The sequence below is a fragment of the Marmota monax genome, unplaced genomic scaffold (genome assembly GCF_021218885.2).
Source record: "Marmota monax isolate L192 unplaced genomic scaffold, Marmota_monax_Labrador192_F-V1.1 WCK01_AAM20220418_F8-fsc00001, whole genome shotgun sequence".
In the NCBI taxonomy this organism is placed as follows: Eukaryota; Metazoa; Chordata; class Mammalia; order Rodentia; family Sciuridae; genus Marmota; species Marmota monax.
Window position 1 is genome coordinate 18,125,454 of NW_026693777.1, and position 14,236 is coordinate 18,139,689.

Below are 14,236 nucleotides of genomic sequence, written 5' to 3' on the forward strand. Positions count from 1 at the left end.
CACACTTTGCCCCTAGTTCTTCTTGTGACCAGTGGCCTGCATTTGACCTTATCAACCAAGAGCAAAGAGCCAACTAAATCCTCCCATTACCAAAGAAATGCAAAATAATAGCATTTGTCCTCCCAGCCACTTCCTGTTGACACTGACAAAATGTAAAGGACTGGATTTTTTAGTTATTATAAGGAAACGACAAATGTGGCTCTAACTTCTTTATCTACTTGAAAATTCTAACTGGAATTAGTAAAACTAGGGTCTAGGAGCCTCGAATTCATGATACTGTATATAAGAGACCAAATCACAAATTCAGGGTGTATTACAGAAAGAGTGCCAAATAAAATCTAAAACAGATTTGGAGGAAAAAATAAACAAACAAACCCACAGGCATAAACTATAGGCTTTTAAGAAGTGGGTAAAAAATTCATGAAAATGAATGAATCAACACTGATTCACAAGGAATTTTGCTTCCTCTAATACAATTTAGAAATACTTGACAGTTCTTAGTGATATCTCTGATAGCTGCAAACAAAGTTTATTTATCATGATTTACTACCTAGGGTACAAACCAAAGGTCATTAGGTTCTCCAGGAATATTTTTGGGTATGTTCCACTAGGAAGAGAAGTGATGGAGCCCAGGATACCAGAATCACTGGGGGAAAGGTATCATTGAGGTAATGAGCATGCCAGGGCCTGAGAACATAAGAATGCTTCCTGAACAGAAATAAGTCCATCTATCTTCTCAGAACAGGGCTGACCTAGTCACCAAGCTGGAATGTTATTTACACAATCCCAAGAAGACCTAGAATCCTCTGTTCTGTAACCAGGGCATTCATAAAGTTATGTCTGGAACAGGCAAAGACTCATGTCTGTTTTTCATAATTCCTGTCTCCTTGAAAAAGAGCCAATTTACCTAATGCAGGTAAAGGCAACAACACCCTACCTCCCATGTCCAGAAAGGACCACCAGTGCAATAGTTCATACTCTTTAATTAATAACCTGAATTTGCCATATACTTAGCAAGTTGGGCAAATCTGGCTTCTGAATTCTGCCCCATTCAAAACAACCTTTTTCTTTCTGCATACAGAAGAGATTGTGATTAAATCTGGTGACATAGCAGGATAAAGTCAAGGTAAGACATTAGAAAAAGAATTTCCTGATTATGAAAAACATCAGGCTATGGTATTCCTTTCTCTGGAGTACGAGAGAAGATGGAAAAAGGGGTAGACAGTATAGCTTTCTGGATGGAAGTGGGGGATTCTTACTTGGGGCCAGGATAGAAACTGTAAATAGGGAGCTCTGAGGAAGTCATTATCCTTTCCAAGGTCTCTCTGGCACCATTCAGTACTTTACACTACAGGCTTATGTAGTAATGTAAAAGTACCAGGATCTGGGGAAAAGTTCATTCACTTAGCAGGATCTATTTGGGCTAAAGTTCTCTCTCTCTCTCTCTTTATATATATATATATATATATATATATATATATATATATATATATATATATATATACACATATACACACACACACACACACATCTCACATATATGATAATCTCACTAAAAACACAGTCAATATTTAATTTACAGACAAATTATCTAGAGGTGTGGTTCTTGGTTATTGCAAATATCAGGGAACATGCTAACTTCCCGTGATTTATTCTTACATTGTTTTCCAGTATGTGACTACTGCCCTCACTTCACTATAACTACCAATGAGTAAGCAAGGTTTCTCAATGCACTCTTGCCAGTGTTGGCCCAGGATGGACAAAGTAGCCATCACTTTCAGAAGATCCTCTGATTTCTCGGTACATCTTGTTTTCTAACCTTGACAATGAAGATAACACTGACAAAGAACTCACCTGTCTTCTCTCTGAATCAAGGGACTGGAGAATCAGCCTGGTGTTCACACTGTGACTCCAAGTGTTTCCTAGGGCTGCAATTACACAGCTGGATTCAGAAAAGCCTGAAATGAGATGGCAAAACCATGCTTATGAATGCCCTTTCTTCAAATAGTATTTTACATAAAAAATGTCCAATTAGTACTTGTTGCTTAGATAGTACTCAGAGGCTTGGTTCATAACCACAGAAGTCAATAAATTAGAACAGGAGGACGGGGTTAAGAAGCTTGAGACTGAAAATAAAAACCAGCATGTGTTTCCTTCAACCTCTGTGAAAGTGACAACCACTGGGCCAAACAATAGCAGTTATATGCCAATGAGGTTGCATTGCAAAGAAGCTTGGAGCCATTGCTAATAATCAATCAAGCTCCCCAACATTCATGGCAGAAAAGCATTAAGAGCCAGTATGAAATAGTCTTAATTTAATAGTTAGAATTTTTTTAGCTTGATAAAAATCTTAACTTAATTTTTCTTATCAAATAGAAAAAAATGGCAGCATATACACATAGAATTCCTTTGCCCTCCTACCCACTGTACACATATACACACCCAGAAGGGGAATCTGGAAGATCTTGACATTTCACTTCTAGTCTATTTTAGACAGCCCTATTCCAAGAGAAACATGCTTTTAACTTCTAAGACTTTCCTTTTAGGGAGAGGATCTGAAGTAAACTTCATCTGAGTTCCACATTTACTCCAACTTGCACTAAATGACTCTCTTCCATCTCTAGTTTCACTGATTACTCTTGACATGACAAGAAGAAAACCATTTCCACTTCTTTCCCATCTTCTTCTTCCACAGGGGAAATTCTCCAAGTCCCACCACGAGAAGCCAACCTCCACTATCATGTCTGGTGCTTCCTGAGGTCTCCTCTGAACTCTCTTGCCCTCTTTGGCCCTTGGGCCATGGCAGGAATCCTGGCCTGGGGCCATGGATGTTGCACATTTCTCCTGCCTCATATCTTCCAGATAGCATTTCTTTTCAGCAAGGAGACTAAGGCAGAGAGACTGAAGTCCACTGAAATATCTAAAACAAAACTAGGCCTTAGTGTCTCATTTTTATCCCCTGCTTGCATCATTTGATATGTACCCCTCAGTATGGAATAGGAATTGGTCCTTTTTCCAAGCCAGATATCCTTCAGGGTAGTCTGTCAATTGCACATGGCCTTAATTGTCTGGGTCCAAATGCTACAGTGGATAAATGCCATTCAGTGGCTATTAGCTGGAGGCAACTTTGTTGGAAATGTCTAATTGAGAGTGTTACGGGCATCTAGAGGGTAGAGACTGTTGAAGCCATTAAACATCCTGGGAAGTCCCATGACAAAGAATTATCCAGCCCCAAATAGAACAGTACTAGGTTGAGAACCCCTGGGTTAGATAATACCAGTCACATATATCTTTCCTAGTTCAAGCAGGTCCAGGTATAATTAAGATGGAAATCAATAACATTTCTCAACAAATGGAGATTTTAGCTTGAAGGAGAATTTACTATAGGAAAGAATAAGGGGTAGCCTTGGATCATCATGGACACTATTCAAAACATGCATAAATTAATGTGAACACAAATAAGGTTCACATTTGATCTGTCCCATTCCCCTATTTAAAATCCTAAGTAATGCTCTATGCCTGAGGATAAAATGTCTACTCCTGAACAATGCATTCTGGGCACTTCATCATTTGCCTCCCTCTCTAAGGTCTATCACTGAATGGTTCACTGTCACCTCCTGACTTCTTTGTCCCCATCCTCCTTGACCTCTTGTCAGCAGCTGATAGAGCATTCACTCTACCAGCCTTCTCTGCTTCTCCTTTTACATGTTGATTACTTCTTTTCCTGCCCTGTCTTTTTCTCCCTCTCTTCTTAGCTGTGGTGGACCTCAGGAAGCTTGGGAGACCAGATTTTTCCCCCTAATACCAAATGCCTTCAGTGGCTAAGAAGGTAAAGGTAATATATGTACATTAGTAAAGAGCCCAGGTGTTGATCAATTAATATGTAAAGGTCTGTATTAGCATTAAGAGAGGTACTCCCTTCTATTCTTTTTGAAATATACAGTCTACCTTTCATTTTCCACTTCTTGATAAAGACAATTTTTTTCTGCTATAGGAAAATCAACACTTCAGGGGCAATAGCAACTATATTTGCATTTTAAAAAGTAGCTTTATATGTGTGAGATAATTCACACATCATAAAATTCACCCATGTGAAATGTACAGTTCATTGGCTTTTACTGTACTCAAAGTATCATTCAACAATCACCACAATCAACTTCAGAACATTTCATCAGCTCCAAAAGAAATCCCACATCCTTTAACCACTGTCCTGGGCACCCCATCCTTTGTCCCCAGCTCCAGGCAACCATTAATCTACTTTTTATCTCTATAGACATCAAGGGATATCAGGGAGGTGAATGGGAATGGGGACTGTGGTGAGAATGCATCCAGGATCTCCAGGGGCAGCCTCTGTTGTCATGTAGCAATGCAGTTCATAATTAACCACACCTTTTGATGTTTTTAAAAGAGAAGCCAGAAAACAATATTTTATGTAAAATTTCCTGATTTTTAAAATGTTAGCTTAATCTTAAAATTTTTGAGTTTTTAAGAACACACAAACATACTTGTGAGCCAGATAGTCTTGTTCTCATCAAGCTAGCAATGTCTGCTCCATACAGCATAATCTCACTGTTGACAAGCCCTGTGCAGGTGATTTCTAAGAATCTGTTTCAACCTCTGACTTGTCCCAGCACCTGTTCTCCATTTTCAACCACAAGAACTGCAAGTTGGACATATGAATTTTAGACTGTCATTTCAATATCTTCAAAGCAAGCTCATAACTTCCAATATAAATGTACTCTTCCTTTTCTGTTCTCTTCTTCAGTCTTCCAATTACCTGGTTTGAAACTTCAGTTTAATTTTTATGTTTCTTTTTCTCCTATGCTTTTTGCTTCAATAATGTTCACATTTGATCTGTCCCACTCCCTTATTTAAAGTCCTCAGTAATGCTCTATGCCTGAGGATAAAATGTCTACTCCTGTACAATGTATTCTGGGCACTTCATCATTTGCCTCCTTCTCTCTGGCCTCATCTCTCTAAGGTCTATCACTGAATGGTTCACTATGACCTTCTGTGAAGTCCTATTGATTTATCTGATTTATTTCACTTACATCCTCCTCCTACCTTCCATCTCTCCTACTCCAATCTTGGACCCACATTAGTTTCTACCTAAGAATGACCAGGTTAGATTTCTACCTGATGTTCTTGCTGCTGTCAGCTTCTCCATACTGAAGACCATCCTCTATTTTCCTCCCTGATGACCATGGATAATTCCCCCAATTGAAGATGTTTTCAAGCATGCATAAGCACACTACTGTGCCACTTAAAACCAACATGCTAAAAAACTTTCAATGACTCCCAAATGACTTCAAAGAATTTTAAGTTCCTAAGATGGACATTCAAGGGCCTTCACCCTGTGCTCAACCTGCCTTTTGTGCTTCTTTTCACTCCACTTCACATAGCCTTTGCTCCAATTTAATCACCCCAATTCCCCTCTTTGTCTGGAATGCTCCTACATCCACATGTCCAAGACCTACCCTGCCTGCAATGCCACAGTCCACGTGCTGACTTCTCTTATTGTTAGAGAAATAATATCTTCCTCCTCTAAACTTCCATAATACTTTACTTCACTCTTTGAATTGGGCACATTCTATCATGGTATAATATTTGTGTGCTTTTCTTATCACCCTTAGTATATATTTTAAAAGGGTTAGATGTATTTCTAATTTATACCAGCATGTCTGACTGAATGCAAAATGTGAGACCCAGAGGATACTTAAAGAGTGATTAAATCACTAATAGGTTATTTCACTAAACTTTGAGCCATCTTATATACTTGTTATAGCAGTGCATTAAATTATTAATCCTATCTTGCTTAAGTTAAGATTATCAGATTTACCTTTTACAAGCAAACTCTAGAATCAAATTGCTTACAATGTCTGTTAAAGGATAGGATAATGAGAGGATATGCTTTAAAGTTTGCCAAGAAAAAGCTACATGTGAATAATTGGGAGTTGCTAATTGGTTAGGCACTCTTTTTTTAGATAAACTGGAGGAGATTCCCGGGTCTAAAGGAAGACACGGGATGTTTTCAGTGGTCAGAGCTGCATTTGGGCCAGTAGCAAGTATTTAAAGAACTCCATGACACTAAACCAATTAAAGCAGCATAAAAAGTACAATATTCTTGCCTCCTCAACAGGTTAACTCAGGTCCCAACTACGGGCCATGAGTGCAAATGACCATAGAAGCATTTCCAATGAAAACTGAGTAAGATTGAGATGTATCTCCAGGAGTCCTTACAAATATCATGCCACTGTAAGAGTAACAGCAGCAAGGCCTTGAAAGTTAATGATGCTAAAGACAATGTTTTTAAAAGTACTATACACTGGGCACTGTGAAAGTCTTTTTATCAGGGGCTTACATACTGTTTGAGTTTCATATCTTACATCTTTTTTGATCTTCACAGCAACCCTGTGAGATACATAATGTTATTCCTATTAACATTATCTGAGGGTCTAAGAGTTAAGTCACTCCTTCAAGGTCACATGGCTGGTTAAATCTTAACCACTACTCCTAATTGCCTTATCCAGGCTCATTATATCTCTTAAGTCAAATATCCTGTTATTGTGCTAAGTCAATGGGGGCCCTAGGGAGGGCTTGGAGAGCTCAAAGGCCCATCTCTTTGGATGACACTGGCAGAGGTATGTTGTGAACATCTTATCACTCATCTGAACTCTGAATGTCACTAGGGCTTCACACTCAGCTTCCTCTGTTCTGATGTACTTTGATAACCTAGGGCAAGAGGTTTCCAGAAAGATAGCACATGTCCTGGCTCTGCAAATTATTTAACCTTGCTCAATTGGCCCTGTGGCTGGATTCACGCAAATCAGGTGGCCTGGAACTGACCCTCCCTCGTCAGAGGCTTAAAATCTGATCAGGACTGGGAAGATACTTCACTTACAAGGGCCTTTAATGTAGGAAAACAATTGGAAGTGATTATGGAGGTTGGGTCACTTGAGATAGGGAGATGGAGAAGCTATTATAAATGTGTACCCTTATTTTCAACCAGAAAGCTTAGTGGACTCTTATGTCTGTTGACTTTCTAGCATTCCTATGAGAAGGCTGGCATAAATGACTGTTACTGTTATTTATGAGAAATTTAAGATAGGAGGAATCTGCTTACTGGCTTTTCAGAAAAGGTGATTTCCTGCCCAGTTGACCTAATTGGTCAGGAAACAGATAAGTGAATTTTCTCTATGCTCATCTTAAGAGGAAATTCTAAAAACTGGGGTATTTTCTCTCTCCTTTTTGATGATTGTGATATTTAGACCGACCAAGGCAGTATGACTTAATTGTCTGGAATTTGGTTGATTTTAATACAAATTTTAAAAAGCAAAGTAAATGAACTAGGCATTGAAAACATCTTATTGGGGGAATTATCCATGGTCACAGAATTGAACCTGCAGAAGCATTTGGGTAGGCTGCGTAGAGCAAACCTAATTTATTTACTCTGAAGTCAAGGCTGTCTAAAAAAAACTGTGGGAACATTCATCCCCACTCTCTCAGAGACTCCTTTAGGTAAGTCAAAGCATGTTGTCGTTCTATGATGCTTATCCATCTGTAAAATGTGAATAATAATTGTTGCCTCCAGGCAACCAAAGGTTCTTGGTGACCCTGAGATGGAGATACTTGATATGGTTAAATGACAGGAGCAATGATGACCAAACATGGAAGATGAAAGTCAAGAAGAAAAGAAGTTTAATCACCCTATTCTCTATTTTTTATCCTGCTAATCATTAGGAAAGATAGTAAAGCTTAGTAGTGAAGCAGTTAAAACATGGATTCGCTTTCTAGAATCTTTCATGACTACTATCTTTTGGATTCTATTTCCTACTTTTTTGGAGTAGGAGTTGGTTATGAAGACAAATTTCTCACAAGGCAAGGAGCTGTCTCTTTGCTCTCTACATACAGAGTATAGCCCTGGTGCAATGAGACTGGAGGAGGATAATTAGGTTGTTATATAGCTTTAACTTTCAAAAAGGGAATGGGCCTCTGGTACCAATCCGTGTCAGTATTCAGAAGGGGCCTGTTGGAGAGCCTGTAATGAGAAAACTCCTTTTCTGAAAACATTTCAATTTATGACTCCTCTCTTAAGCATTTCTGGGAGGTCAGACTGAATCTCTAGTGCATAACAGAAAAGTGTTTGCCCTGTAGCAGAAGGGTCAACTTTAAAAGGATAGACTTTTCCAAGTAAAAAAAAAAAACAAAAAACTGAAGAAAAACAAAGTAGTGACTCCCAGAATAGGAACAGAGGGGAAGGAAAAGTTCATGGCCTTAGAGGAATGAATATTCTGGATATTTGGTCCCTCCTTTCCCTTTAGATGAAAGGCAACTTATTGAAACTAGAAGAGAAATTTTTTTTTTAAAAAGGGGGGTAGGGGATGATCACACTTAAAAATGTTTTCAGGACTAAATAAATCCAGGGAAGGGGTGGTATGTTACCACTGGAACTGACATTCTCTTTCTTATCTCTGTCCTCACATTCTGAAGCATGTTCTATGTAATGCATGAGAGTTGCTGGCTAGCAGGCAGGGCCCTGAAGTTCTATTTTTGACTCAGCTGTGGACTTTTAATGAGGCCAGGTGGGAGAAGGAGAGTGGGATATGAAGAACATCAGAGTAGGGCTCAGTAATGACCAGTTATGTTACCTCTCTCAGCCTCAGTTTCCTCATCCATGACAAGAAAGAGTTGTTCAAAATGACCTCGAAAGTTCCTTCCTGAATTACAAATTTTGTCTATGGTACTTTAATGACAAAAAATTTGTTCCTCATTCAGAACCTCCCTTTCCCCGGGAAGTCTGAGAATGCAGTACTCCATGTGTTGTCTTTGAATTGCTATGCCCTACCCAGCCAGTACCCATTTATGGATATATACGGTGCCCCTTTTTCTGACAGCAGATTTCTCTCCAAACTAGGGATTTTCTTTGTCTATTCTACCTACTAAAACCTTATGAAGGATAAATATGAACTGGCTAGTGGCCAAGTTCCACCGACACAACTTCACAATAACAAAGCTTAAGGATGGGAGTCTGAGTGCTAGAGTATGGATCAGGAGGGGATTATCATCCATTAAATTCAGTTTCTCCTGTTTAAAACCTGGCCCAGGGCAGTTGCTGAGCTTCAGCCTCAGTTTTTCATTGGGGCATCCATTTGAACTGGGGAAGTGACAAAGAATCTTGGTTACTCCTAATAGAAAGTTGACCTAGGGGAAACGTTTAGATCTGTTTTTCCCAAAATTTCCAAGTAGTCTAAGCTACCCCTGTGGGTCTTGTTCTATTCAACGCAAAAAGACAGAATTTCAGCAACTACAATGGAAGAGGACAAATGGATTATAAAAGAAGGAAGGAGACTGCCTAGGCTAGGCTATTTCTAGAATAAGGATTCAAGGTGACCTACAAGCTCAGTGAGGCCACAGGGCAAAGGTATCAAATAAAAGAGATTGGGATAGGCTCAGACATATATTCTCCAGCAAAATTAATTTCCTTGGGGGTTTGTAGTTCACTAACTGAACCTGTGAACCAGCTGTATTTAGTGTGCACTCTACTTCCTTGGGTCTCTAAAACTGACAATGGTCTGTAGGTCAAGTTCCAACGGAAGTGATATTTTTGACCTAGCTCTATAAATAGAGCACTGGGAAAAAACCCATCAACTGCAATGGTCCAGGGACCACACGCTATCTATCAAATAAGTAACCACAGTATCTGTGCTACCATTTTAGTTGAGAAAGAAATATCTTTTGTTATTTATAATCCTTTGAGCTTTGAGATTCTCAAAATACTTTAAAGCTATTAGTCTTCTTTCAGATTTACAAATAAGGGATCTGAGGCATAAAACCATGTAACAACTGCCTCATCAAAAACCATATGCCCATGAGGGAGGCATTTAGCTGGCTAATAAAGAAGGTTGCTTCACTTTGGTAAAGCAAAAAAATTCATTTCCAATGTCTTGGCTGGAGGTGAAAGGGACAAATGCAGTTCAGCTTTTCCCTGCACTACACATCGAGGCTGACTGAAGTCTCAATAAAACTCATTGCTAGGGAAAGAAAGAAAGTGAAACAAAAACAGAAAGGCAGGGCAGTCAGCACCTCTGGAATGCAAGACTTAGGTATGGATTAATCCTCTTCGGCAGAAGGTACAGCAGGAGCAGGGGTAAACTAATCTCTAGGATAAAGGCTGGTACATGCCAGCACAAGTTACTCAAATGATGACACTGGCTTTTGCGTGGGGAGAAAGTATTTTGTTTCCATAATCTTGAGTGTCATCTAATTAGGACACTTTTGAAAATGAAATGGAGACATTTTAATGATTATATTGGGATAGCAGGTAAATTGGGACTGTTCTGGGCAAACCAAGATATATGGTAACATTCCAGGGACACCATGTACAAAACAGCCCAGAATCTGGGTGAGGATGTTCACTCTATTAGAAAAAGCTCAGTGTGGAAACCATCCCATATGCCAACCAAACAGTTCTGAAGGTGATACTACATAGGGCTGCTCTGTTGTGTTTATAGTGACAATCATCAAGGTCCTCAAAGATAGCTGGGGAACACTAGCAAACTAGAGAAGAACAGAACTTGTGTCCAAATAGAAAGACACCATCTCCTCTCACCTGCTCAGCTCCCGATATCCTCCAGGAGGTCATGTCCCTGAATCTCTTCTCAAATAGTTCAATTATCGCTTGCTATCATCTATTTAAGGGGGGAAATCCTGAATGATAATCTGGACCCTAGGCTCCCAACCCTTTGAAACAAAATTTTTAATTAAAAGTGAATTCCTTATTCAAGAAAACACATGCACCCTTAGGTAAATACTAGCAAAATAATGCAAAGAAAACAGAAACTGAACAATTTTTTAAAATATGAGGAATTTTCTTTTTGAATTCTTGTTTCATTGAAGATAAAGTCACAGCCAAATATGGGGCTCATGCCTGTAGACACAGCTACTTGGGAGGCTTAGGCAAAAGGATTACAAGTTCGAGGCTAGCAACATCAACTAAGTGAGACCCTATCTCCAAATAAAACAAAATAAAAAGGGCTGGGGATGTAGCTCACTAATAGAGTGCCTGTCTGGTATTATATAAGGTCCTGGGTTTGATCCCCATCACTGGAGGTGGGGTGTGTGTGCGGGGGGAGGCTGTGTGGGATAAGACAGAAGGATGAGAAAGATGCTACATGAAATTTTTTTTTCCCACAATGTGTTCTATCTGCTGGCTCTGAATTCTTCAAATTGCACATATCAGCTGTCTTGGTATGACCTTGGCTTTTCTGCTCCCATAGTGGAATCTTAGGCAGCAGGAGGACACCAGAGCTGAATTCTAATAAGTCTTGCATATTATACATGGTTATCATCTCATTTTTGACCATCTGATATTTACTTCAGGTGACATTGGCTGACACAGAAGGAACACAGATGTTTGTTCTCATCTTATATTGGTTATAGCTCTAATGGCTGGGGGCCGGGGGCTGGGGGAATCACACCCAGATGTGTGCCTTTAGTCAGCTACCTTTGGAGAGAGAGGGGAAGGGTTAAAAAAATGGCATATCCTTTATCAGTTACTCTTTTGATAACTATATCACTTAACTGAAATGATATCACATAACTGACTTAAAACTATAATGAAGTAATATTTGACAGCTTTATATATCCAAGGACCTGGATTAGACAATGAGAAAGTCAGGTGACAATGCACTTGACTGAAAAGCCAGAGGACACATGTGATTTGCCTTTGGGATTTCAGTTCAGAAGGAAAATTCAGGACTGAGAGCTGGTTCTTTGCTGGTACCTTAGCTGATATGACTTGGTCCTGGATGAAGACTGCTCTGCTTCAGGCTCACACTAGATCATTGCTCTATGTAAGCAGTAAGGACACAAGAGAATATTGTTATTTATCAGGACATATATTTTAAAAAAGAAAAATGTTTTCATGAATATTTCCATGAAAACATCAGTTGTCACAAGCCATCCATGGGTTGTGTGTGGATTATTGTGCGTAGTAGCCCACAATACTGGGGATAAGTCTGGCACTGGTAACTTACGTGGGGCACCCCCCACAGGGATTGACCGCCTGATACAGGTGAACTTCCCCCTCAAGCTCTGCTAAAGATCCCACACAGCACCTGAGATGGGTGACCTGCCAAGATGTCAGTCAATCTGCTGACTGCAAGACATCAAGAATTAAGACTTTGCCCTTGAAACCTTATCCCTGCCTTTGATGTACCCCCTTAAGTAAATCACCAGAGCCATCTTTTCTTTGTCTGGTTCCAGACAAACTAGATAGATCTAGTTCCATGTGGACTAGATCTATCAGGGGCTTCGCCTATTGTAAATATATTTCTGAGTATTTGTGTTTTGTTATTTACTAATTATTTGAGATTTTTAAGTTTTAGGGTGGCTTAGATTCCCCTGGGCAGGAAGAAGAACCCCCAAATGAGATGCTGGCTGTCGATCCCTGTTAATCAGTGGCTTAAAAAATTAATGCAAAACAACATTTCAACTTAATGCAATGTCTAATCTTGGACCAAAAAAAAAATGTCATAAGAGGGGTGAAGTGGCGACTTGGAAGGCTAAAGTAGGAGGATTACAAGTTCAAGGCTAGCTGGCTTTAGTAACTTAGTGAGACAATGTCTCAAAATCAAAAAATAAAAAGGGCTAGGAATGTAGCACAGTGGTAAAGTGCCCCTGGGTTGGGTCTCCCATACAAAACAAAAACAAAAACAAAAAAACACCCAAAGAAACAAACAAACAAAAGCCATAAGGACATTATTGGGACACTTGGCAAAGTTTGAACAATGCTGGTATATTAGATAATAGTAGTGTATCAATGCTAATTTCCCTGGTGAGATAATTACATTGTGGTTATGTAAAATAAATTGCTTTTCTTGGGAGATAAATGCTAAAATATTTGGAGATGAAGGATCATGATATCTATAGCATTCTCAAAATGGGCATGCAGATATTATAAAAATAAAATGATAACAAAATGCAAGAGAGATAAAACAAATATGACAAAGTATTAACAACCTAGGTAAAGGGTATATGGGGAGTTCACTGTACTTTTCTTTGAACTTTTCTGTAGGTTTGAACTCTTTTCTCTGGATCTTACCCCTCAAAAAATTATTGTGAAAATATAGATTAGCTTACCCTAAGAGATGATCACTGATATAAAATCAGTACATTGGATTGGATTTCTGGAGAAATTATTAGAGCATTGTTTCAGATGTGTATTCTGTGCATCAGAATCACCTTGTTCATTTAAAACAATGCTGAATTCTGGGCCCCAGCTCAAACTTAATGAATCAGCATCTCCCAAGGTGCTGCTCAGGAGTCTGCATTTTTGAAAAGCTCTCGGAGATGATGTTCATCATGTGTGAGGCATATGCTGTTTCGCTTGCAACTGTAGCCTCCTGGGTGAGGAGGAGAGTGCACATACCCTTGAGGATACATTTGCATTAGAAATCCGCCACCTTGTATCTTGTGAAATGGCTCTGTCCTTTTTATTTTGAAGGCATCATTCTGGAGAATGTCCTTTGGCCCAGTTTTTAAGACTCCTGTTTGCTGATACAGAGGGGAGAGGTAAATGTTCTTTAGAATGGCCATAATTAATCTGACTGGAGCTGTTGTCAGAGATGTCACCCAAAACATTAATTCAGAAAGTCTTGGTGAGGAGGGGTAACCGACAGCCTGTGGTTTAAAACAGGCCAGGGCTAGTGCCTGGTCACTCAGAGACCCTCATTAAAGTCCCTTCTCCGTCATGCTCCCTGACCTGCAGTTCTTCAAGACATCATCTTTCAGAGTTCCAGCTCCTCTGTCTCCTCTGTGAGACAGGAACAGAGACTCTCCTCTCAGGGAGTCAGGAGAATCAAGGGGACAGGAGACAGCCACCCTGAGGTGCTTTGAAAACTCAGAGGACGTTAGTGCAGCTGATAAAGTCAACTAAAGTGTTTCTTTCCTTTGATCTCAAGATGTGGGCACAATCATTACCTCCACTTCATACAGAAGTGACTTGATCACTGAAACCTACTTCACTGAAGGCAGAGCTGGGGCCTGAGCCCAGGCCTTCCAGGACTTTCCATGGTCCCTGTGCTTCCTTTCTGACATAAGAGAGCACATCTTTGTGGAGAATGCTTTTAATTATCACCTTGCCCAGAGCGTGATGATTTATTGTTATGCTTTTCTCCCACCCAGCTCCACTGCCCCTTGCCCCTTGGGCAAGCAGAGGATCCTGATAGGAATCAGG

At 39.7% G+C, this 14,236-nt stretch overlaps 1 protein-coding gene across 5 annotated transcripts in view; it reads right to left on the reverse strand.

The window, feature by feature from the left end:
• The window catches only part of Rad51b (RAD51 paralog B), a 573,606-nt gene that overhangs the window by 43,815 nt on the left and 515,555 nt on the right, over positions 1–14,236 (reverse strand). For all 5 annotated transcript variants that reach the window (XR_009228352.1, XM_058584544.1, XM_046461479.2 and 2 more), the window contains exon 9: positions 1,855–1,958. Coding sequence is in view for 4 of the 5 variants with exons in the window: in XM_058584544.1 (XP_058440527.1) it covers positions 1,855–1,958 (104 nt within the window). In the remaining variant the exon portion in view is untranslated. The remainder of the gene's footprint in view (positions 1–1,854; positions 1,959–14,236) is intronic.